This window comes from Rhinolophus hipposideros (assembly GCF_964194185.1).
Source record: "Rhinolophus hipposideros genome assembly, chromosome: 11".
NCBI classification, from domain to species: Eukaryota; Metazoa; Chordata; class Mammalia; order Chiroptera; family Rhinolophidae; genus Rhinolophus; species Rhinolophus hipposideros.
Window position 1 is genome coordinate 80,184,845 of NC_138057.1, and position 23,818 is coordinate 80,208,662.

At 51.1% G+C, this 23,818-nt stretch overlaps 1 protein-coding gene across 2 annotated transcripts in view; it reads left to right on the plus strand.

Moving 5' to 3' along the window:
* Positions 1-23,818, plus strand: part of CFAP77 (cilia and flagella associated protein 77) — a 118,351-nt gene that overhangs the window by 90,241 nt on the left and 4,292 nt on the right. Inside the window, exon 5 of one of the 2 annotated variants that reach the window (XM_081065930.1) lies at positions 4,293-4,394. The exons of the other annotated variant lie outside the window; for it this stretch is intronic. Coding sequence (XP_080922056.1) covers positions 4,293-4,394 — 102 coding nt within the window. The remainder of the gene's footprint in view (positions 1-4,292; positions 4,395-23,818) is intronic. 2 annotated transcript variants of the gene reach the window in all.

Genomic DNA, 23,818 nt, shown 5'->3' on the forward strand with positions numbered 1-23,818 from the left:
TTCTGGCTGAGGTTACGGGTGAACTGGGCCTGTCTGCCCCTGAGGGAGGATTAGAACCTTACAATCCGTCCCCAATTCCCGCCTGGGGACCCTTCCACTGAACCTCCGCATGACCTCACACATCTGGAAACCAGATTTTAAACTAATGTGACCTGGCCTAGACAGAAATGTGCCGGGCACTGTCCATCAAGACAAGGTTAAGATGGCAAGATACACAGAGACGCATTCTGGGTGGGTGCTGTAAAGAGCACCCTTATGAAACCTTAGAAATACACTTTGTTTCAAATTAATGCCTAGGCCCCATGATAAACACTTCCTGTTACCATCATCTCTTTACGCTTCTCAAAACCCCAGCAGGTGGGTATCACCCATTTCCCAGGCACGATGGTGCCCACACAGGGAAAGGGAGCTGAAGGCAAACTACGTGCAAACACTGCCAACTGCTAAAGGTACGAGTGGCAGTAGAGCCAGATGCTCACCTTCAAAGCAGAATCGCTTTATGTTCACTTAGCACTTAATGGATTTCATTAGAAGCACAACTTCAGTGTCACTGGTCGTCACAACGATCACACTGCTGTCCCTCCACACTGCAGGGAACGGGGCCGAGCACACACCCTGTCTGTCCCCCTGCGTTTTGTCCTAAGGTTGGGAGCCCCCGGAGGTTGGGGTCTCATCAGATCGTCTGTTTCATTTTCAAATGGGGAAACTGAGGCTCCCCCAAGTGAGCGGCCTGGACCCAGGTGTGTCCCACCTGAGTCCAGGCTTTTCCCAATGGTGAGGTCCCACTCCTGCTGATGACAGGGAAGCTCGGGGTTCAGGGGCAGTGCCTGAGATGTCCTAGGGCCAACCTGGGTAGCAGTCAGAGCCTTACAGGGATCCTGGTGCCCTCAGGACAAGCCAGAGAGGCACGGAGGGACAGATGGTCCCAGGTGTTCCCAAGCCCGTGGATGGCAGGGAGCCCCAGCCCCTTTTAGCGTTCTCAGCAGTTGTGGAATCCAAGAAGCCAGCTCGTTAAAGAGCAGAGTGTGGTAATAACATTTTAAAAGCAGCTCGTGACTAGTTTATTCGTTAATGGCTCAAGAAAGAGTCAACTTGCTATGGTAATGACCAGTTTCAGAGGGAGCATTGCCATTACAAACTGCTTTATAGTGACAATTGAGAGTCGTGTTTTTTAATTAGCAGCTATTTCACAGCAAGTCAGAGTGTCGCAAATCCACAGAATCCTGAGCCCCCGAGGACCCATCTTCTGATTCTAGAGACAACCCGTATCCTGTGCCCCTCCTTTTTCAACACAACACCCCCTTAAGTAGTTAATGTGAATGGCTCCAATGCCAAGCACTGGTTGGGACCTGGTGCCAGCTCTGGGGATATGACTTCGAGTGAGTTAACACTTTGTTGGGATCTCAATTTCCTCATTGAGCAAAGATAGGGGTCAGATTAAATGAAGGCCCACGATGCCATGCCTAGCACACAGTAGGCACTCAGAAAACACTTGTTGAACCAAGCCCAGAGTTATCTTCCTGTTCCAAGATTCCGTGTGGCTGCCACGTTGTCAAACAAATGGCTATGAACACCCAGCCCCACCAAACGCTGGGGAGGGTTGTCTGGGGCTGATAAACAATTTATTGGGGTTGAGAAGGTGGTCAGTTTGCAAGGTCAAATTGCCGCCATCCAAGGAAAAGCCTGTCTCTTTAGCAGCTAAGAATGTCCTAGATTGGGATGGTGATGACCCCAAGTGAAATTCTTGGTAACAGCTTCTGTTAGCGAGCAATCATCTTGGGCTGGACACTGCTCACAGCTTAACTTGGAAAAATCCTACAGTTTGTTAGGCATCGGTACCCCATTTCCAACGCTGGGAACTGAGGCTTAGAGAGGCGACAAGACTTGCCTGTGTCCCTCCGATCCTGAAGGCCAGCTCGTTAACCACTGGCTCGACCGCCTCTCTGCTCTGGTTCCAAGTTAAAGTTTCAAAACTGTTCTAGAGTATACCTGAGCCAAAGGGTTTGTAAGCTATCCACAGACACATTCAATAAAATTAATATAACTAACGAAATAAATCAATAAAAGGGATTTGACGGGGTGGTGGCCTCTTCCGTTAAATTCAGTTCGGCTTATTTATCGACTGCATCTCCTGTGTGCCTGAAGCATAGGAGGAGTTTTATTGTAGGAGACGCTGAAAATTCATCAGGCCCTGCCCTCAGACAAAACAGCCTTGAGGGAGAGACAGATTACCCTGGTGAAACCCAGGGCATATCCACCTTTTCGGGGCCTAGAACTTCAACACTTCAGAGGTCCTATTTAAGAAAACGTATATAAGGACGCTATTCCAACGTTTCCAAGCATTGCTGTGGGAGGGACCCTTTGCCACCAGGAGCCCCCGAGCTCAGGCTTCATCAGCATCCTGGGAAATGCACCTGCATGAAGAGGCACAAACAGCACCGGCACGTTGCTTGCACCGGTCACTGGGCTCAGCGCCAGGCCCTGCGAAGGCTCCATGACCCTGTCCCCGGGAACGGCCACAGCACAAGGATGTGTAAGGGCTTCCTGGAGACTGAGGGGTCACAGCCCGCAGGACAGGGACCCTCCTCTCATACTCCTCCCCCACCTGCAATCTCTCCTCAAATGTCACCTTATCGGGGAGCACCACTCCTGACTCCCTAAAACATCATCTGCTCCCAGTTACCCTCTGACCTCTTGCCCTGCTTCAGTTTTTTTAAGCACTTATCACCACCTGACACTTTAAAATGAATTCCTGTGTTTGTTTATTGCTTCTCCCACTAGAATTTTAGCTCCATGATGGCAGGGACTTGATTTTATCCAGTGACATATCCCTAGCTCCTAAAACAATGCCTGGCATGTGATGAATGTTCAGTAAACATTTGCTGAATGAATGAATGAATGAATGAATGAATGAATGAATGCTGGCAAGGTGCTTGGCCCAGAGCCTGAGGCATAGACTCGTCACCGTTAGATGTTATATACTGACGTTGAAGCAATGAACCTGCAGAACGAGCAAGCTCATGACAGTGATTTTGTGTCCCTTTCTTATGCCCATTTCTGCAGTGGCACATCCTTTCTGGGTCACACGGGCACCAGTGTCCTCTCCCGTACTGCCTAGCTCATCTGCTTCAGGGGGAGGGCCCCACGCTACACAGAGCTCTAGGTATAGATAAGACCCCTGGTACACCTGTTCACTCCCCCAGGGATCCTTGCATTTTGACAAGGGTCACCACGGAGCTAAGGTCTGACTCTGCATGGAACTCCCCCGGGACCCCTCCCCCACTGGTTGGGAGGGAGAAGGGCTTGGACCCTGCTTTAGTCTGCTCGGGCCACCATAACAAGGTACCGCTGACTGGGTGGCTTAAACAACAGGAATCTATTGTCTCAAAGTTCCAGAGGCTGGATGTCCAAGGTCAAGATGCCAGCAGGGTTGGTTTCTCTTGAGGGCTCTCTCCCTGGTTGGTAGACAGCTGTCTTCTCACTGTGTCCTCGCATGGCCTTTTCTCTGTGTGACATGCCTGGTCTGTGTCTTCCTCTTATAAAGACACCGGTCCTGTCAGGTTAGGCTCCCATCCTTACGACCTCGTTTGCCTTAATTATCTCCTTAAGGGCCCCACCTCCAAATAAAGCCACATTGGGGGTTAGGACTTCATCATATAACTTTGGCAGGGGCACAGTTCAGGCCATGACACATATCCCATGAGCTCTAGGACCCCAATTATGGGTTTGCTGGCATCCATGGGTGGGCACGGGGCATGCAGTTAAGGAGGAGCAGGACTTCCTCTGCACCCCTGAGATCCCACTTGCAGAGACCTCCAGGGCTCTGAACTGAGCCCCCAAAGCCCTCCCCAAAAGAAGTCTCTTCCACAAATGGGCCATGGTGGGGACCTGCTCCCAAGAGAGGGCAACAATCCCTCCATTCATGCACCCGCCATTCACACTCGGTAGAGCTCCTACTTACTGCCAGGGCTATTAGCCGAACAGGAAGTTACAAGGATGCCTAAGACATCTTTCCTGCCCTCAGGCGGCTACATGCCAGCACCCACATGTTCTAGGGGCAACGCAGAAACCAGAACAACAGGCTCAGGGCATCCCGTGGTCCTACCACTGAGCTATGGCCAGGGCTCTGCCATGAAATCAGACTCAGAGAAGGGCCGGATCAAGGAGAAAGGTGACCCATGGATCTGCAACATCAGGGATCCCAACCCTTTGCCCACATGTCCCTTCATCTCAGCCAGGGCTTCTCTGGCAGCCAGGTACGCATGCTCCCTTCACATTTCTCTGGCCTGCAGGTGTTCCTTGGGAAGCTGTATGAGACCAGGAGCAGTCAGCTGAGGAAGTACAAGCCGCCTGTGAAGCTGGATGCCCTGTGGCATATGCCTCATTTCCAGAAGGTCAGTCTCACCTCCACTGCCCCTGCTCCCCCCTGGGCAGGTGTCGCTCCCCTTGCCCAGTCTGTGCCTGTCCTCTAGACAGCGGAACTCTTTGGGCTCACATCGCGTGGCATAACGACGACGACAGTAATAATACCAACAGTACTAACTAACATGTTTGGAGCACTTCTAAGTGCCAGCTGTGAGCTCCTCTTCGCTGAGTCCTCACATCATTGGAGGGGCGCCACTGCTATGTCCCTGTTTCACAGACAAGAAATACAGCGAATGCTGGGAAGCGGCAGCTTTGAGCTAAACCCAGGTTATCTGCCCGCAGAGCCTGGGTGTCTGTCCACAGGGGCGGACCACCTCCCGATGGGGTCGTCGACACACCACATCCTGCCCTGGGGACTTGGGGACGCGAGACAGCTCCATGCCACCAGCCCTAAAGCTCCTGCAGGGTGGCATTCCTAGGGAGATGGGGGCAACTGTCTCCTGGGAGCTCACATGAGGGCATGACACGCACCCAGAGTGGTCTAGCTGCTGCCATGATCCAGCTTCAGGATTGATGGTGTTCATTCAGCCCTGTAACCCTGCAGAGGTACCCGGATGGGGCGTTGTGCAGAGGACAGGAACTAGGAGATCTGGGGACAGCAGCTTCAGCATGGAGGGGGATTGTGCATGCCTAGCTCTGGCCCAGTGAGCCTTTCTAGGGGACGCGCCTGGCCCCAGGAAGACAGCTGCACAAAGCCACATTCCTGGCTAGCCCAGGCCCAGCCGCCGTCTTGAGTTAAACTGCAATTTAGACAATGAAGGGGCCCATGCCTTCCTGAGCCTAATGCAGTTGAACAAGCTGCCGAGCTTTGCCGGAGAAGCCTGCTTGCCCCCTTGATGTGGCTTCTCATGTCCTGCCCAAGTGGCCTGCATCAGCATATGTCACTGACCATCCGCCCCACCGCCTGTCAGCCCACACCACCCCCGTGCACAGGAACATGACCGGGGCTGTTCGGGAGGTGACGGGAGCCACTGAGACTCTGCTTGGTGGCTCTTCTACCCCGACCCTGGCAGCGCCACTCAGCTCTGGCTTCTCCTCGCCCCATTTCCTGCCTTTTTAACCCCGTCTCCCCGCCCTCTCTCTCGCTCTCTCTCTCTCAGCAGTTTCTCTCCACAGCCTCCTTCCTGGCCTCTCTAGCCATTGCCTTTCCACCGTTGCTCTTTTCTCCTTTTCCCGACATCTGTGGGGGTATAGGCATAGCAGGGATACTGCCGGGGAGGGGATGGGGCTCATGGTTCCACGGGCACGAGGTGCCGTCCACGGCTCTCTGCTCTGCAGCACCGACTCCCTGACCTCACCCTCTCAGCCCCTCGGTCTGGCTGAGAACCTGCCTGGAGCTTCCAATGCCATGGACAAAGGAGGGCTCCTGGGGTCTCCCCAAGCAGAGCAGGGAAATGTCCCCCTCCCACCCCAGATAACACTGACTGTCCTGCGTCAGGAGGTCCTGTGTCACATGCCCATATCCCCACAGTCGGCCAGAGTAGGAGCACAGAAATACACGAGTGAGTTTCTATTTTCACTCAGCTCTCAGTCTGTCTCCCCCAGTCTTTCGATTGTTGTTATAAAATACCGTTATGACAACAGTGGCCAGCCTGTAATGCAGACTTTCAACCGGTGCCAGGCCTGGGGCTAAGTCATGTATGTGCATAATTTCACACCAGTGTCCTTGTCCCCTTGCAGGAGGAGAGGCAACAGGGTTTGCATTTCTGGGCCTCCAGCTTCCTCTGCCTGCAGGGCCCAAGCTTGAATGCCCTACCCATCATGTCATAGGAATAATGAGAAAGAATGAGAATGTAAGCCCCGGCTTTACTGGGTGCTTTTCATCTTTGCGGGATGTTCACAGATTCTGCAAGTTCCCCTGCAGGACTCTCAGCAGGGCTCGGCCCTGAGTGCCACCCGTGACAGCCCAGGACAGGTCCCAGACCCCAGAGGGCCGCCATGGTGGACGCAGTGCTCAGTCCACTCCCTGACGGGAAATGGCCCGTACTTATTGAGCTCTTCCAGAGTGCCAAGAGCCTGACAAGCATTATCTCACAGATATGATGTCCCATTCTAGTGATGCAGAAACTGAGGCTCGGAGAGGTGAGGACCTTGCCCTGTAAGAAGGGGATCCTGGATTCAGCCCCAGGCTGCCTAGGCCTCTTCTCTTTACAGCTGGGCTGTGATGCCTCCTGAGGTCTCCTTCCCTCACTGTCTGGCCCCACCCCAGCGGGAACTCCCCACCACCACCTCCCCTTTATTTCCCCTCACAACAGACACTTATCCACACCGCAATTAATTAGTTAATTGGGCAATTAGTTGTTCAATGTCCATCTTACCCCATAAAATGAGAGCCTATTAGGACCATTGCTGGTATGTCCCCCACTGTGTTCCCAGAGTCCAACACAGGGCCTGGCGTAGAATGGGTGGTCAGTAAATGTGGAATGAATGGAGGAGTGGATGAATGAACGAGTGACAAGTACAGCCCAGAATGACAGAAAAACTGTAAAGCCTTTATCAGACCCGATGAAGCCCCCCTTCCCAAACTGAACTGTCCCAGCACCCCCCCCCCACCCCCCCCGAGCCACTGCCTGGGTCTGGACTCAGAGGGCTGGGCGTCCACAGTGGGGCTGCTGCTGTCCACAACAGTGTCGTGCCAAGCCCCACGAGGGCCTTTGTCTGTGCCCCGAGGCGCTGCTGGTCCAACACCCCACCCCTCCCCAGCCTGGCCCCATTATGAAAGGAAAAAGCGCTTCCAAAAAAGTGGAACCTGTCACAGTGATGGATAACCTAAATGGACTCTCCCCGCTTGCGAACAGATGTCGCCACTGAACTCTGTCAGAAATAATTAAACACCTTTCACATGGAAAAGCAGCAGGCAGGCCGCGCCTTGGGCTTGGTCAACACAGCCGAGCTAGCTGGCTTCTACACAGCCCCAGCCAGCCCACGAGGGGGGCGCCCCTGCCAACAGGCTGCCCGGCACTACACGGGGCCCTTAGCGGGGTCATGAGCCCAAGAGGGACCAAGAAAAGGAGAAGACACATCCCTTAATGCGGTGAGACCTTGTCGGGCCCCGCGGGATCCCGGCAGAGACAGGCTGCCGGTGGCTCCGTGTTTCTTTCTGGTCTCTGCAACCAGCAGTTGCCACGGATGGCCAGTGCCCAGAGGGAGAGTCAGCCAACAGCTGGCGAGTGGCCTTTCTGCCAGGACACTGACACTGTGCCAAGCCAAGAGCTCTGGGCTGGCTGCTGAACCTCTCTGGGCCTCAGTTTCCTCATCTGAAAACACAGGGGTAGGGCTAGTTCTGGAGGGTCTCTTCCAACCTACGGTTCCATGATCCCAAGCTCACTGTTCAAGGAGCCATGTGAGAGGCAGCATGGGAGCTCTTGGAGGTGGCAGACCCCAACCTCCAAGAGTCAACTGTGGGGGGACAGCTCAGATTCCTATTTGGGGGACGAGGCGTGAACTCATCGCCTCCCACCTCACCTCTGAATAGAGGGATCGCTGGGCTGGGGGCGGCACCCTCTGTGTCTGGTGGCATTGGGCTCACATGCCCTTTACAAGGGGTCCCCGGGGCAGAGCAAGGTGGGAGGGAGGAGGAAAGCGGCGTGGTATGTCTGTGTGTGCGCGTGATTCCAGGGTCAGCCAGACCTGGGTCACGTGGCGACCCTGCCACTCCCCACCTGTCGGTGGCTTTATCTGTCCAAGACTCTGTTTCCTCTTCCATAAAATGGGCTGGTAATGTCCCCCACGCAGGGCTGCTGGGAGCATTTGACGAGAGCATACATGTACAACATTTAGCAGAACGCACCCCTAGTGAGGTACGAATAGAGGGCAGCTGCCATGAGGGTAGTCCTGGAGATCATTCATTCATTCATTCACAAATCTTGTTGTTGAGCCCCCCTGCGGCCAGCCCTGTTCTCAGCACCAACGATATGCTGCTTCGGGGTGCTGGTGACCGGCAAGGAGTGAGGTGGACTGATGGACAGACAGACAGACAGGTGACTGTACAGGTGAATGGCTCCATGGGGAAGTTTGGAGAAGCTTTACTCCCAGGGTGTCCAGTGTTTGCAGCCTGAAATGGTGGGGAGACACCAAACCCTAGCTGGCAACCGAAGCATGGGGCTGGGCACAATCACCGTAACAATCACCCGTCTACACAGTCCTGGCACCAGCCGGCCCACCTGTTCCCGTGCCTTTGCAGGCTCTTCCCCTGCTGGCCCAGGACAGCCCTCCTTTGGGCCTGTTGGGGGGCAGGACTATTAACAGTGCTGCCGTCTACTCTCAAAAGTGACCCAGTCTGAACCACACATCCTATGGCCACCTAATATTAATCCCCCTGCCCCCAAATAGATAGTTTATCCTTTTTTACAAAAAGACTGCCACTGATAACAGCCCAAAGACAAACAGGCGAGTGCTCCAAATATTTACGGCGGCCCCAACGATGGTGGTGAAAGGTTGGATGCCGCCAGTCAAGCGATGGCTTGAATATATGATATTATACTGATATTATAGAGATAATGTATAATACTATGAAATATTACACAGCCACTGAAAACCATGACTTTAGCCTGTACTTTACTGACATTATTGGGGGGAAGAACACATGCTGTGTGACCCCGTTTGGGTAGAGACACCTCACCCTTACAGGTGTGTGTGCTCCAGGACAGACGTCAGGGGCCCCGCCTGCACTCCCTTCAGAGCGCCTGTCCTGTCCGCACGCCCCCCTTCAGCCCAGTGCCTCCCCCACGCTCCTGAAATGATCAGTGCTACTGGCCACGCCTGTTTTCTCGGATTCAGCTTCCCTCAGGCATGCGGGTCAGAGGTCAGCGCTCTGCCTCCACCGTGAAGGCGGCTGACTTGCCGAGTCCCGGTCTCCATGGCCAAGACCACCTTACAACTGGAGATCCCAAATCCATTTTTTGCGGGGGTGGAGGCGTGCTGCCCAAGCATGTCCAGGTCTCCACTCCCACCCGACCACTCCGCCTCCCCCAGCACGGGGCTGACACCCCGTGATATTACATACTCATTCAGTCACTAAAATATGAACAAATTGACTATTTTCATTTGGCTTTTGCTTTCAGCCCCACTGCTTTAGAATAATGGCTCAAGCTATTAAGCTAACAGTTTGATTTACAAGCTCTTGTGCTCCCAATGCTGGGATCAGACTCCTCTCTTTGTGGAAGACTAACCCTGCCTCGGGTCTCCTGGGCCCCTGGCTCCCTAATAAAACAGGAGAGGGCGGGGGGAGGGGGGAGGAATCAGCAGCCAGCCAAGCAGGGACACCCAGAGATGCCGCTGATTAGTGAAAGCTGCTGAATCTAAGAAAAGGATTTTCTTTCCCACCTTTAAGCTCTCTTACAAATCATAGCCGGCTGGAAAGTTAACTCAAACAAACCCAGGCGGGCCCTCGGCTGTCCGGCCACTGCCACCAGCTGTCCAAAGGGTTTACAGCGTTCAAATAAAGACACCCTTCTTGTCCAGGTGTGTCCAGCCCCAAATCACTCCTTACAGACCCAGGAAGGGGGTCTGCCTCTCCCCGAGGTCCCGCACCAGCGATATATTTTAAGAAGCCTGCCATTCTCTTGCCTCAGAATAAGAATATCCATGTTGCCGGGTCAGGCACTGAGCACAGGAATGGAATGTGTCACGCGTGGAAACGGGGCAATAGGAAGAGTGAGTCACAGGTCCTGAGGCAGCTGACATTTCTTCCCTAAATACAGAACCCCCCATTATAAATCAGATCAGTACGCAGGGGAGCAGGCTCACCCAAGGGATAAAAGCAGGGGCTTAATTGGTTTTGCATAATCCCACACCTCAGAGGTACGGAATCGTTAGGCACCTGCTCATGAGGCGACATTGCTGCTTGAATAATGGCAAGTCCCAAATAGCCAGAGCTGAAGCGCTGGGAACGGGGACAAAGCATCCAAGTTCTCGGAGCAGCTCAAGAAATCTCAAGAAGTCTGGGGGAAACCCAGGGCACAGAAGGAGCGGCCGGCATCCCAGGGGACACGGCAGCTGGCACTGCTCATAGGACCAGCCCTGCATCTTAGGGACCCACAGCCTGGCTGTCCCCTTAATCCTACCAGCACCTGGGAACTTTCAGTTTAATCCAGAAAGCTCTTCTCCCCCACTGGGCATGAAAATATGTCAAATTCTGGCCTGAACATCAAGCAGAAAATAGAATAAGACAGCTTGTTTGGGCATCAGCTATATATTTCTAATCTCTAGAGATAGCGAGAATCTCCTGATGAATTTTGGGAGTTGATGGGACTGTGGGGTCCCCAATTTCTTCCTCCAGCTCATCCCCAAGAGAATAAATCCTCCACGATCTAAGGAGAATCTCCCGGGCTTGAGGAAGAGTTCAGGTTATTGTCTGCCACCTCTGGGATAATTTCCTCAATGTCACCCATGAATCCCTCATTTCCACATGTCCCCGCTTGTCAGCCTCTGTCACCAGGCACCAACGCCACCAGTGTCATGGGACCTGAAGCACGTGGCCAGCAGCAAGTCCTAGCAAATAAACAGCCTCCAATGACTGACTCAGATAAACTCAAGGTTCATTCAAACTGAGGTTTGTCCAAAGCGCAGGTGAGATGAATCGAGAGGCTAGTGCCTTTAGATGTAAAGGCCGCAGGCAGCTAATGCAGCCTTCCCAGGGTCTCTCCTAGATGCCAAGTGCACTGGCATCAGAGAACACTCGCTGGGGAGAAAGCAAGACGGTGGGGGATGTGTTTCTGGCCTCTTCTCTTCCTCTCCTCAAAGAAGTCCTGGGAAATGATGACTCCGAGCATTGCAAAAAAAATATGGGCAGTTTGGCCAAAGTCCACTGGCTGGAGACGTAGAGGGAAAAGCGTCCACGAAGCTATTCCGAGACGGCATTCCCAGCTGGCAGCCACAATAACAACCTGGACCCCACACCACATCCGAGCACCTCTTCGGTGCCAGGCTGGGTGTTTTGATGAACGAGTTCATTTCATGTCAACACTCTGACGCGACGTGGGAGAGAAAAGTCATGCTGTCTCAGAGGTGAGGAAGCTAAAGCTTGGACGCTTCAAGTCACGTGCCCCAGGTTCACGTGGCAGAGTCGGAGCTCGGACCCTCTGGCTGGCAGCTTCCAGGCCCTGGAACAGCTGACAAATACTAAAGCCTTGCAATGGCCTGGTCAGGGGCCAGTGGGGGCTAAATGCAGGGCCTGGCGAGGAAAGTGGAGGGAGGTCAGGAACTCGGGCTTTTACAGGTGTCCAGAGGGTTGTGGCAGCCCTGCTCTGGCTGATTTAAGCCCTTGCAATAAACAAAACTGCCCACTGCCCTGAAAGCTTTTAGACCTTCATAAAACCCCTGAGCATCTTTGAAATTGCAGTCCATCCGCAAGGCTAAAGAGGAAAGAGGCCATTGATGGGGGTTTGCTCGCTGTATCAAAAGGTGGGAGGCAGAGACAAGCAGAGGGAGGTAGGAATTTGTGGTCCTGAAAGCCACACAGCCGGCTCCAGGTCCCAGCCTGGCCTTGTGTCGGCATTTGTAAAGTGGGAACAATAAGAGAGAAGGTCAAATGCAGTCGCGCTGGTCAAGTGCTTGCCATGGGTCTGGCCAGGCCACAATCATGGAGCAAAAGAATCTCTGGGTTGACCAGGCCTTTGGCATCTGCTCCTGTAAATGAACGGTTCTCACACTTGGCTGAGCCTGGGGTTCTTGGAGGAGAGGTTTAAAATGCAGATTCCAGGGTCCCCCCCAGGATCCCAGCCTGTGTAACAGCCAAGCCTGCATTTCCAGTGAACAGCTCCCCCAGCTCCTGGGGTCAATGTCAACTCTTCTTACACAATTAGAGCTACAGTTATATATTTCTTGTGGCAGCTGGTTTCTTTCATATGTCTGACATGAAGCACATTGAGTCTTCAAAATGAGGCATGCCTGTTGGAGACAGGCTGTCGCCTGTTAAACAGCCCTAATGATTGTGAACTTCTGTCTTAATGTGCTCAGATTGCTCTAACAAAACACTACAGACTGGGGGACTTAACCAACAGGCATTTATTTCTCTTAGTTCTGGAGGCTGGACGTCTAAGATGAGAGTGCCGGCCTGGTGGGCTTCTGGTGAGCCTTTCTTCCTGGCTTGCAGATGGCCAAGTTCTCCTCGTGTCCTTAGGGAGAGAGAGAAAGCAAGCTCTCTGGTGTGTCTTCTTAGGAGGGCACCAATCCGAGCATGGGGGCCCCACCCTCATGAGCTCATCTAAAGCTAATGGCTCCCAAAGGTGCCACCTCCAAACACCATCACACTGGGGGTAGGGCTTCAATATATGAACTTGAGGGGACACAATTTGGTCCATAGCAACTTCTTTCTCAAGTTTAGTTGACATCTGCCTGCTTTTACCTTCCACCTCCTGGTTCTGTTTGTCCCTTTGGAGCCCATGGAATCATCTGCTCCCCCTTCTAAGTGGCAGCCCAAAGTCCGACTCTTTCTTCATAGATGCCTAGGTTCGTCATTGTTCCTCAGAGCAGGCGTTCTGAATGTCGGAAAGTGAAACCGTGTTGCAGTGACAGTGGGCCACCAGACACCGTGACCTCTGCCACTCACTGTTGCGTTCTCTACCTTTCCTCACAGTCACAGACCGTTTGTCAACTTGAACTGCCGTTCTGCATATTTCTGAACAAAATTGAGGTTGATGATGTCCCTCAGTGTCACTTGAATCATTTAATACAAGAACCTGTGAATATTTCCTGCTTGGGGGCAATTTCAGGAAAACAGTGCAATCGGATTTGTGTAATACTAATAACGGTGATGACAGCCGCCGCCATGTCTCAAATGCTTCCTCTGTGTGCCAGTCACTATGCAGGGACTGGGCGATGATCTGTGTGGTGTGACTCTACCTGTTCTTCAGAAAGTCTCTGTTCTACGCAGCCTTGACTGTCTTATTTCGCATCATGTGCAATTCATTAGGCCCCATTCAAATCACTTGTAAGGTGGCAGGTCCAAATGCTGAAGAAAATGAAAACTTCTTCTACTTAGAGGTGAAGCTGAGCAAGTAAGATGGAGAGGCTCTTTCTTAGGATGCTTAAATCTCAGATGTGTTTCTAAGGACTCTGTGGCCTTATCCCAGGCTCCTAAACCATCCATCCAGCCATCCAGCCATCTGTCTGTCCATCCATCCATCCGTCTGTCCATCCGTCCGTCCATCTCCAGCCTCCTAACCATCCATCCATCTGTTCAACCACCCAGCCATCCAGCCAAGGTTTGCTGAGTGTCTGTAGGGTGCCTCTAGTAGTTGAGTTATCCCAAGAGCTTTGAAGTTCTCCTATCTGTTGACATTTCCCCAGAACAGTGTCCAAAAGATGGCATTAACGGCCTCACTCTCTAGCTGAGGACACTTAACTCTAATATTGCTATTTGTGACTTGACAGGGTCGGCCTTGTCAGCCACAGAAAGCTTCTATTTCTTCTTCAGAGACACCTGACAAAATTCTTCCTGCTCATTATTGCAATCAGAAGAAAGGGGACAGACAATGCCGAACCTCACCGTGTGCGTCCCACCGCAGTGGGCCCCGGACACCGAACATCTGAAGGTGTCCCTGGCTTTGCCAGCACTAACACAGGAGTTGTTCAACAGCCTATTTGAATAAGCGATAAGGCACTGATGGGTACTGTATGGATGGTACAGCAAAGGACTTAATTTGCAACCAAGCACAAAATCAAAGACTCTGTCAGCCGAGGAACTGTGCGCCTGGATAACCACCTTGCACTACCTGAGAAAGCACTGTCAGGTAAATTTCCAGAGAAAGTAATTAAGGAATCCCCATTGTCTAAATTCAGCAGCAAAATTTGGAGCTCTGGAATTTGATGCTCACCAGGGATCTGGTGTCTCCTCCCAGCCTGATCCTTCATCCAAATGAGCAGCGGAGGTTTATGAAGGGATCGGCTGGTGTGTCCCGCCTTGCTCTCCTGAAGACGCCCCTCCAGCCCTGTGTGTGTTGTCTTGTCGAAGAAGCAGTAGGCAGCAAATGAGATCACTGCTTGTAGGACAGGGGTGAGATTAATATACAAATATATAGACCTCTCTGAGAGCTGGCAAGCAGCAATTAATATTTATCAAGTACCCACAGCACTCATGATACCAAAAAGTAACATGCAAAACAGCCCCTGGCATCGGGGAGTCTATATTCTGATTCAAAAGCTGTGCACAGATAGACGCCGCGTGTGCGCAGAGGCTCTGCCCAGGTGGGAGACCTATCAGGCGTTCAGGTTAGTATTTATAGCAAGTGGCCGCTTCTTACTGAGAGGAGAAGCTTTCTCAAGCTGGTACCATCAGCACCTTGGCCTCCACTCAGGGGAGCATGGCTGAGACACCAGCCCCAGGCGCTGGGGGCTGTCCCATCCATGAAGCCTCCTCCAAGGGTCTCACCAGCCCGTTTTCACTAATTCCGTCCTTAGCGCTCCCTCGAACTTCAAACAGAAGCAAAGGTCCCACTCTCTGGAGATTAGTGTACCATGACCATTCTGATAATTCTAAATGGGTTGGGCAGGCTCAGCGCCCGGCTGGACCATCCCAGTGCCCATTTGCGGCCGGACGCCTCACAGCCTCCTCCCAGAAGAATAGCGCCAAGCAGGCTCCCATCATCTGGGCTCTGAAAAGAAAAGGGGGGGCCCTCCCTCCCTCCCTTCCCGGCAGCTCTGCTTGTCACGGCATTTGTTGACAACCCATTGAAAAAGGCCCTCACTGCCGCTGTGAAGTCTCGTTCCATCCCACATTCACTCCTTTCTCAGACAGTTTTTGAAAGGCGGAAAATCTGGAAAACACAGACACTGGCCCACCCCCGGCCCCATCACAGAGGGAGAAAGGCGGCAGCTTGGGTGAGCTGGGCTGACGGGCCTCCTCACCTGGCCCCACAGTGCACCGCCTCCAATTAAATCAAAATGGTTTGTTTTTAATGGTCTTTTACACTGACAAGTGGGCGATCATTTTGGGCCCACTAGCTGTCAGGGAACTGAGGCAGATCCTCCGTTGATAATGCCCAATGCTTCCAATTAGAAGCCGAGGCCGCTCCTGGCGCGCTAACGATTCCCCAGCCGCCCCCCAAGCCCCTTTGGCGCTGGCGTTTCTTCTTGCCTCCTCCACCGCAAATTACTGACACAAAACGGAAGGCCCCGCGTCTGCTCCGCCACGCCAGGCCCGGGCCCTGTTGGGCTTAATGAGCCGATGGAAGTTTCGCGGCTCCGGCGCTAAATTCTTTTCTTGTTTGACAGCTGCTCGGCTAAGGCGAGTGTTGACCTTATAAAAGATTTAGTGTTTCTCATTATTTTCTGTCAAGCTTCACAAGTGATGGCTCCGTGGTTATCATTTGCATCTTGGGGTGTGTGTGTGTGCGTGCGTGTGTGTGTGTGTGTGTGTGTGTGTGTGCCCACGTGTGTGTTGGATGGGGGCTCCCAGGTCTCCAGGAAATGGGGAAGGGGTCTTTCTCTCCCCTGGTGGCATTTGACTGCTGTACAACAGCTCCGAGTGTGACATTCGTCTTGGGCTGAGGTGTTTCAAAGAGAAGCCAAGAGGCAAAGTCGAGATGACAGAGGGTCGGATGGCTTCCAGGCCTCCCCGATGGAGCTTCCATGGGGGAACAGGAGAAAACCAGTGCACCTGACACCCTGTCAGACAGCAGCCCAGACGTGCTGGGCAGGGACGTGGTCTGCGCCGGTGGATGCTGAGAACAGTTTTAGGGCCACACCCAACATTTCATGAGGAACTCCCTCTTCTCTTACAGGCCCCATTTCAAGCCATTGCCAGCCAGCTTCCTCTCTCTGCTCTGCACCCCGTACAAGGATTTAATGGCTTTAAAAAGCAGAACCATTATTTCAAAAGTGGCACATATTACTGTCCCCTGAGGTGACTGTGGGAGCGTTTGTTGGTCCTCATTTGATTCCTGCACCCATGCCAAATCGGGCCTCTCTGTAAGTAACAAGACTCCAGGGAGCCGTTGCCCAGCTGGCTCCCTGCCCAGCCTCCTGCCGGCCTCTCCAGCTCCTCGCTTTCAATCTCTATGTTCTCCCCTCGTTCTCACCCACCCACTGGCCATCCCAGCTGAGGTGACCCGAGGTGGCCTGAAGAGGGTGAGAGGCTGAAGGGCAGACGAACACGTGGATGTCTTCTCACAGGGGCTGTCTTCTTCATCCTTGTTACACAGGAGACTCTATTTTGATCTCTTGGAAGAAAATCATGGAACCCTCTCCCTCCCGTGCCCATGGCAGACCTTGCTAATCAATCATCACACACTTTTTCATGAGAATATTTTGAACAGAACACGGGCATCAGCCCTCATCAGTCTGCCAGAGCTGATAGGTGACATAAAGCCTGCTCGCCACCACCCCTGCCTTAGGGCGACCACTTACATAAATCAGTAAGTATCCTAAAATTCCTGGTCATTTTATGCTACATAAAGATGATTTTTACATAAAAAGAAATAAAATATAACCCACTAAAGGAAAATAAACTGAACTTCATCAAAATTAAAAACTTTGGTGCTTCAAATAATATTCTCAAGAAAGTGAAAAGACAGAGCACAACATTGGAGAAAATGTTTGCCAATCGTATAGCTGAGAAGGGACTGCATCTATGAATGTAAATATCACTCTTATACCTCGGTAAAGAAAAGATAAATAACCTAATTTTAAGATGGGTTATTGAATAGACATTTCTCCAAAGAAGATATACAGATCACCAGTAAGCAGATAAAAGATACTCGACTATCGTTAGTCACTAGGGAAATGCAAACCAAAACCGCAGGGAGACCCCACTTCACGCCCAGGAGGATGGCTATATCAAAAAGACTGATAATAACACGTGTTTGCAAGGATGTGGAAAAATGAGGAAGGATGTGGAAGGATGTGGAACCCTCATACGTTGCTGGTGAGAATTAAAACAATGGTGCACGCCTTTGGAAAACACTGTAGCAGTTCCCCAAAACGTTAAACATAGATTTCCCATGGGACCTGCATTTCCACTGCTAGGTGGACACCCAAGAGAAATGGTAACAAACATCCACACAAAAACTTGTACATGAATGTTCATAGCAGCGTTATTCATACTAATAGGCAAGAAGTGGAAACAACCCAAATGTCCATCAACTGATGAGTAGATAAACAAAATGTGGGAGATCTGTGTGATAGAATATTATTCAGCCATAAAAAGGAATTAAGCACTGATACATGCTACAGCATGGATGAACCTTGAAAACACTATGCTGAGTGAAAGAAGCCAGACACAAAAGACCATGTACTGTGTGATTCCATGGATATGAAATGTCCAGAATAGCAAACCATAGAGCCAGGAAGTAGATAAGTGGTTGCCAGGGGCTTGGGGAGGAAAATGGGGAGTGACTGCAAATGGACACAGGGTTCCTCTTTGGGTTGATAAAAATATTCTAAACTTAGATTGTGGTGGTGATTGCACAATCCTGTGAATATACTAAAATTCATTGATTTACATACCTTAATGGGTACATTTTATGAATTATATAAACTGTTTTTAAAAAGTTTCAGGCCACTTAAAAAAAAATAGGCCTCTAAAGTCAGATGAGTGCTCATCATCCAGATTCTGTCTTTGGAGCCTAGAACAGGGTGAAAACTGGATACCATGAAATGGCCTCAGATGGTGAGGGAGAGTCTGAGGTGTCCTCAGCTCCCCCACTTATCCATTATGACTCTCACTTACCTGAAGCTGCAGAAGCAGAGGTGGGCTTTTGGGAAGTTCAGACAAACCCCCCATCTTGATGTTACCCTACTATCTCTGCCAGTATTTGGCCAACAGAGTCACTGTTCAAGTTTGATCTCAGCTGCTGTCAACTGGCCTTTGCTAATTCTTGGGAGAGATTGAGAGAGACTGGTATGGCTTCTGGAGACAACAACTCAATTCCCCTTTTCAAAGTCATGCAGGACTGTGTTTCCTTTGGCCCTACAGTCAGATCCAAATCCCAGGTCAGGCTTTCCTCTTAGGAGCTGGGTCTCCCTGGGCCAGTGTCTTAACCATCCTGAGCTTCCGTCTCCTGTCTCATCAGGTGAGAATGGTCCGCCCTCACCCGCAGGGGCCATTGCTCTCCCCATCTCCCTTGGCACGGTTCCCTGAAGTCTCACGTGAGGCCTGTGTGTGGGGAGGCAGGAAGTTTGTTTTCTATGCGGAGTTGGATGCTCTTCGGAAATGCAGCGTGTGTCAGCAGGGAGGGTCAGGCCTGTGTCCTTGCTCCGTCTATTTTTGGACCACAGAGAAATGAGAGCCGGAAGCAGCATAACAATCTAGGGGACCAGATGTCTCGGGAGAGATGGTCGCCCTCGTTAATTACTTAACCTAGGAACCTGCTACATCAGAGCTTAGTACCAGCCTGTTCGCCAATGACGTCTCGTATGGATTTGTGTTCTTCGGGGGCCTCTGACCTCCAGCTGCCCCCAACTTGACAGAAATTACTGACCTGGGACTGATCCATAATCTCCAAGTGCCTCTCATTAGAGGAGACAGCCCCTCAATCTTTTAAAGCAAAATATCTCTCCCAGTCACCTGAGCAGTTGTCACTGAGGGGGGAAAAAAAACTAAACTGAAAATCTCTATAGCTGTCATTTTTTTTTTTTTAGCTCTTTGGCAGGTTTTTTGTTTTTTGTGCTTTTTTTTTTTTCTGGCTATTTTTTTTCTCAAATCCTGCCTTCTCGGCCCCCAGACTTGGCAGTGGAAGCCTTGGTGTCCAGCTGAGGGACCGTCATGTGGCTAATGAGAGGGGACCAAAGACAGCTGGCCCAGCTGCCCCTTTTAGTAGCATGTGTCAGGGGTCTGGACTCTAACAAGTACGACGGGAAGCTGCTCAGCCTATGAACTTGTATGGTGGAAGGTTGGTTCTTCTGGGCCGATTTGTACACACACACACACCACGACGTGTCTGGGTATGGCTTTCCAAACCACAGCAAGGCCTGACCGTGGGGAGAAGACGCAAAGGAACACCCATTGCCCTGGGCTGTGTCTGCCTCCTGTCCCATCTCAGCAGAGGCCTCCAGCTGAGGGAAGAAGACACTGAGGAGACAGGAATGAAAAGAAGACAGAATGCCACTCACTCTTTAGCACATGCACCAATGCTGTTCTACCAGCCCCAGGCCATGGCCACCAGGCAAAAGGAAATAACCAACATTTGACCTCCTCAGTCTTGGATGCTTTCTTAGGCACTGAGATGGACTCCAGCTCCGTGAGGCTGGACAAGCCTGCCAAAGAGGAGCCATGCGGAAAGTTAGCACGAGCCAAAGTCACTAACCACTGGCTACGAAACTTCCTTTGACAGCAGCTCTTGGTTGGAATGAAATCATACACAAATCTCCTATAAGTAACAGAGTAACTTTCCCTAAATTGTGCTTGTGGAGAGAGGAGCCCCTGAGTCACATCTCCAAAAATGTAGTTTGAAACCACACCCTTTTGTGTTTTCATCTTTCAAAAATGAAAAGGCAATAATCCCTCATGTGTAAAACTGAAACTGAAGTCCTCCCTACTGCCCTCCCTGTGCTCAGTTCTCTCTCCTCCCTCCTCCCCCAAGGCGGTGTCAGGCACAACTTCTGGTCACTTTCTTTCCTCCCAGGTCTTTCTGTTCAACTGGAGTCAGACATGTGCTTGAACGAAGGAGGGCATCGCTGCGTATGTTTTACACTTGTCCTATAAATGGCATCATACTTAGGTCCCACTCTGTAAATGAAACCTTTCTTTCACGCAACATTGTGTTTTTGAGATTTATATGTGTCGATTCACGGAGACCTTAGAGCAACGCTGTCCCTAGAACTTTCCGGGAGGGTATACCCATTCTCCATCTGCTTATACAGTAGCCTCCGGCCACATGGGGTTCTTGAGCACGTGGACTGTGGTTAGTGTGGAATGTTGGATTTGATTTCATTTTGGTCGCCAGTGGCAGCCCTGTTGGACAGTGCCTCTGTGGAAGGCTCACTTTAAACCAGAGTATTGCACTGTATGGATTTACCGACCACCGGAGGGAAATTTGCCATTAACTGTAAAGTCTGGTCGTATGCACACCACACTGTGAACCGAGTCCCTGCTTAGCAGGGTATGAGGTTCCTGTTCCTACTCATTACCACCCTTGGTACCAATCTGATGGGCCGGAAATGGTATTTTCTTGTGCTATTTCCTGGCTACATGCCAGGCTGAGCATCTTCTCCTGCACTGCTGACCTGTAGATTTCCCCTCCACGAGCTGCCCGTTTTTCTATTGCCGTGGGACCCTAAGGCCACTTTCCCCTGCCATCTCTGCCTTATCTTTTGTGACTCTGCTTGTAGGTTATTTGCTCAGGAAGGCTTTTCTGGCCCCAAGATGAGAGTTTTAGACTCTGTATCATAAGCTCTTACAGAATCTGGTACCATTAGTACTCAGCACAACTATAATTGAATAATTAGTTATGTAACTGTATTTCTATTACTAGTTTTCTGGTTCTAGAATAGCAGAAGCTTTCCAGATTCTCACTGTACCAGTGCCTGGCACGGAGTCAGGCACAGAGCGGTTACTCGATAAATATTCATGGAGGGAAATAATGAATACCTAAATGAAAGGACAGCCACATTTTATCCCCTAACCTAGATCACGTGGGCACCTTCACGTGCCAGTTCGTTCCACACAGGGATTTTCTGTTGAAAGTAGATCAAACTTTCCAAACAAGCATTAAAAGCAAAAACTCAACAAATATTAACAAAGGTGTCTAATTCACACAGATTACTTTGGCACCAAAGAAATTAAATTAGAAACCAGTCACAAATGTAACTTAGAAAATTGCCTAGAAATTTGAAAGCATATTTATAAATAACTTAAGGACCAAAGAAGAAATCCAAACAGAAATTTCATAGAAATTAGATGAAAAGAGAACTGAACAAAAATAAATTATGCTCAAAACTTGAGAAGAGATAAAAGAACATTCAGAGGGCCACTTGGTTTCTAATGCTATGTTATATAAGTGTTAAGACAGGGAAAAACAGATTAAAAGGTAATTAGCTAAGCAGACAACTCTAGATGCTAGAAAAGGAGCAACAGAGTAACCTCAAAGAGGAAAACAATGAAGTCAAGAGCAAAACTAACAAAATGTCAAAGGCACAATTAAGGTTATCAATCAAATGAAAGGTTGGCTCATTGAAAGTGGATCAGAAAAGTGCAGATGCTGTCAAATCAATAGGGAAATGGAATCTAGTAATCCAGGTCCCAGCAGCGAAGTGGGGACCAAAAGTAGGCAGGGAGTGGACCTGAGGAAAAGGCAGTGAGCTGGCTGCAGGTCTCAGCTCTGCCTCCCGGAAACCCTGGGGGAATTGCTTCCTACCTTCAGGCCATCTGTAGAATGGGAGAGTGGGATTCAGTGATCTCCCAGACCTCTCCCATCTCTAGCTTTCTGGGAATCTTGTATTCCAATCCAGTATCCAGGGAGGGAGGGGATTAGGATTCCTTACTTAGGATTCCTTAAATTAGGAGCAGGGTTGACTACAGGTGTCTTGTAAGATCTGACAGCTGCTCACCTCCCCTGCCTTATCTGGTCCTCCAGCCACACTGGTTTGCTTGCATTTCCTCTAATTTGCCCCAATTCTTCCCACCTCAGGGCTTTGGCTGGTTCCTACCATCCAGGATACTCTTCTCATTCTCTTCCCCTGGCCAGCAACCTCATCGTGTCTAGAAAGACCTTCCTGCCCCCAGATGGAGTTGGAGTTCCTCAGCCCACAGTCTTCTTAAATTGCATGAAACAATTACAGGCAGAGTGTGTTTAGCGGCCGCCTCCTGTGCCATCTTGCAGGTTCTATGTGGACAAGCATCTCAGCCTGTCCTACTCACTGGTGTGTCCCCAGTGGGGAGGCACTGGGTCCTGAGCTGGGCAATGCTGCTTAGATGCCCCCTGTTCAAACAGGACCAGTGCCTTGGCCAACCTAGGTAGAGCCACCCCCGCCCATCCTGCTCCCAGAGCTGCTGGCGGCCCTGGCGCTCGTCTCTTATTTACCTGCACTGACCTTAGAGCAACTCAGCTCCATTCAGCAAAGCTGTCTCCTGCCAAAGCCGTTACAATTTCTTAGCTCCAGGCGGAGACAGACTGCAGATGGCTTAATTTAGAAGCATCTCCGAAGGAATTCCTTGCTCCACAGCTCTCATCCTTTGACTCCGGGGGTCCACGAGGTCGTGACCACACACAGCTCGAGGCCTGACTTGTAATTAGGATCCTCTCTCCGGCTGAGCTGCTATTTTAGGAGGGGAGAGCGGGCCTGTGGGACAGGAGCCACAGTGTTCCCAACACTGACTTTCACTCGACTTGTTTCGTAAGCATTTGTTAGGAGGCAGTGAGTTTAGGCATGATCTGTGCCGAGTCCCACCGCACGGGGTTCGGTCTGTGCGACCTGGGGCAAGTGACTCAACCTTTTGGGGCCTCTGTTTCCCCATCTGTAAGATGGAGACAATGTCTGGATGTTCTGAGGCTTGTGTGAAATAAATGCACTTCACTGGGAAACAACATCGCTGTTGATGGGAGCGGCTGACGACTCCAACCGTGGGCCTCCAGGACAAACCGTGCTGAGGGGCGCGCGGGTGCGTGGCATTCTGAGAGCCGGAACTCCCCTCTCAACGGACTCCCGTGTTCTGCTTGGGGATTAGGGATTTCATGGGTACAGAATAGGCCCAATTTCTCTTCTCTTTCTAAAGACCTGTCCCACATGGGGGTAAGCTTCTATTTGAGTCAGCTTTTAGAGGAGTCCATCAGTACCAAATCAACACCACCCAGAGCCCACCATCAGCACCAAATCAACACCACCCAGCACCCACCATCACCACCAAATCAACACCACCCAGCACCCACCATCACCACCAAATCAACACCACCCAGCACCTACCATCAGCACCAAATCAACACCACCCAGCACCTACCATCAGCACCAAATCAACACCACCCAGCACCTACCATCAGCACCAAATCAACACCACCCAGCACCTACAAACATCACCAAATCAACACCACCCAGCACCCACCATCAACACCACCCACTACCCACCATCAACACCAAATCAACACCACCCAGCACCTACCATCAGCACCAAATCAACACCACCCAGCACCTACCATCAGCACCAAATCAACACCACCCAGCACCTACCATCAGCACCAAATCAATACCACCCAGCACCTACAAACATCACCAAATCAACACCACCCAGCACCCACCATCAACACCACCCACTACCCACCATCAACACCAAATCAACACCACCCGGCACCCACCATCAACAGCACCCACCATCACCTTGCTTCTTCCAGCTGTCGGTGGCTCTTGGTGATCCTTGTTTCCAAATCATGGCTCCATCTTCACGTGAACTGCTCCTCTGTCTGTGTCTTCTGTCTCATAAGAATGGTTGTCAGGATGTCCACCTGAAAAAATCAGAATGTGC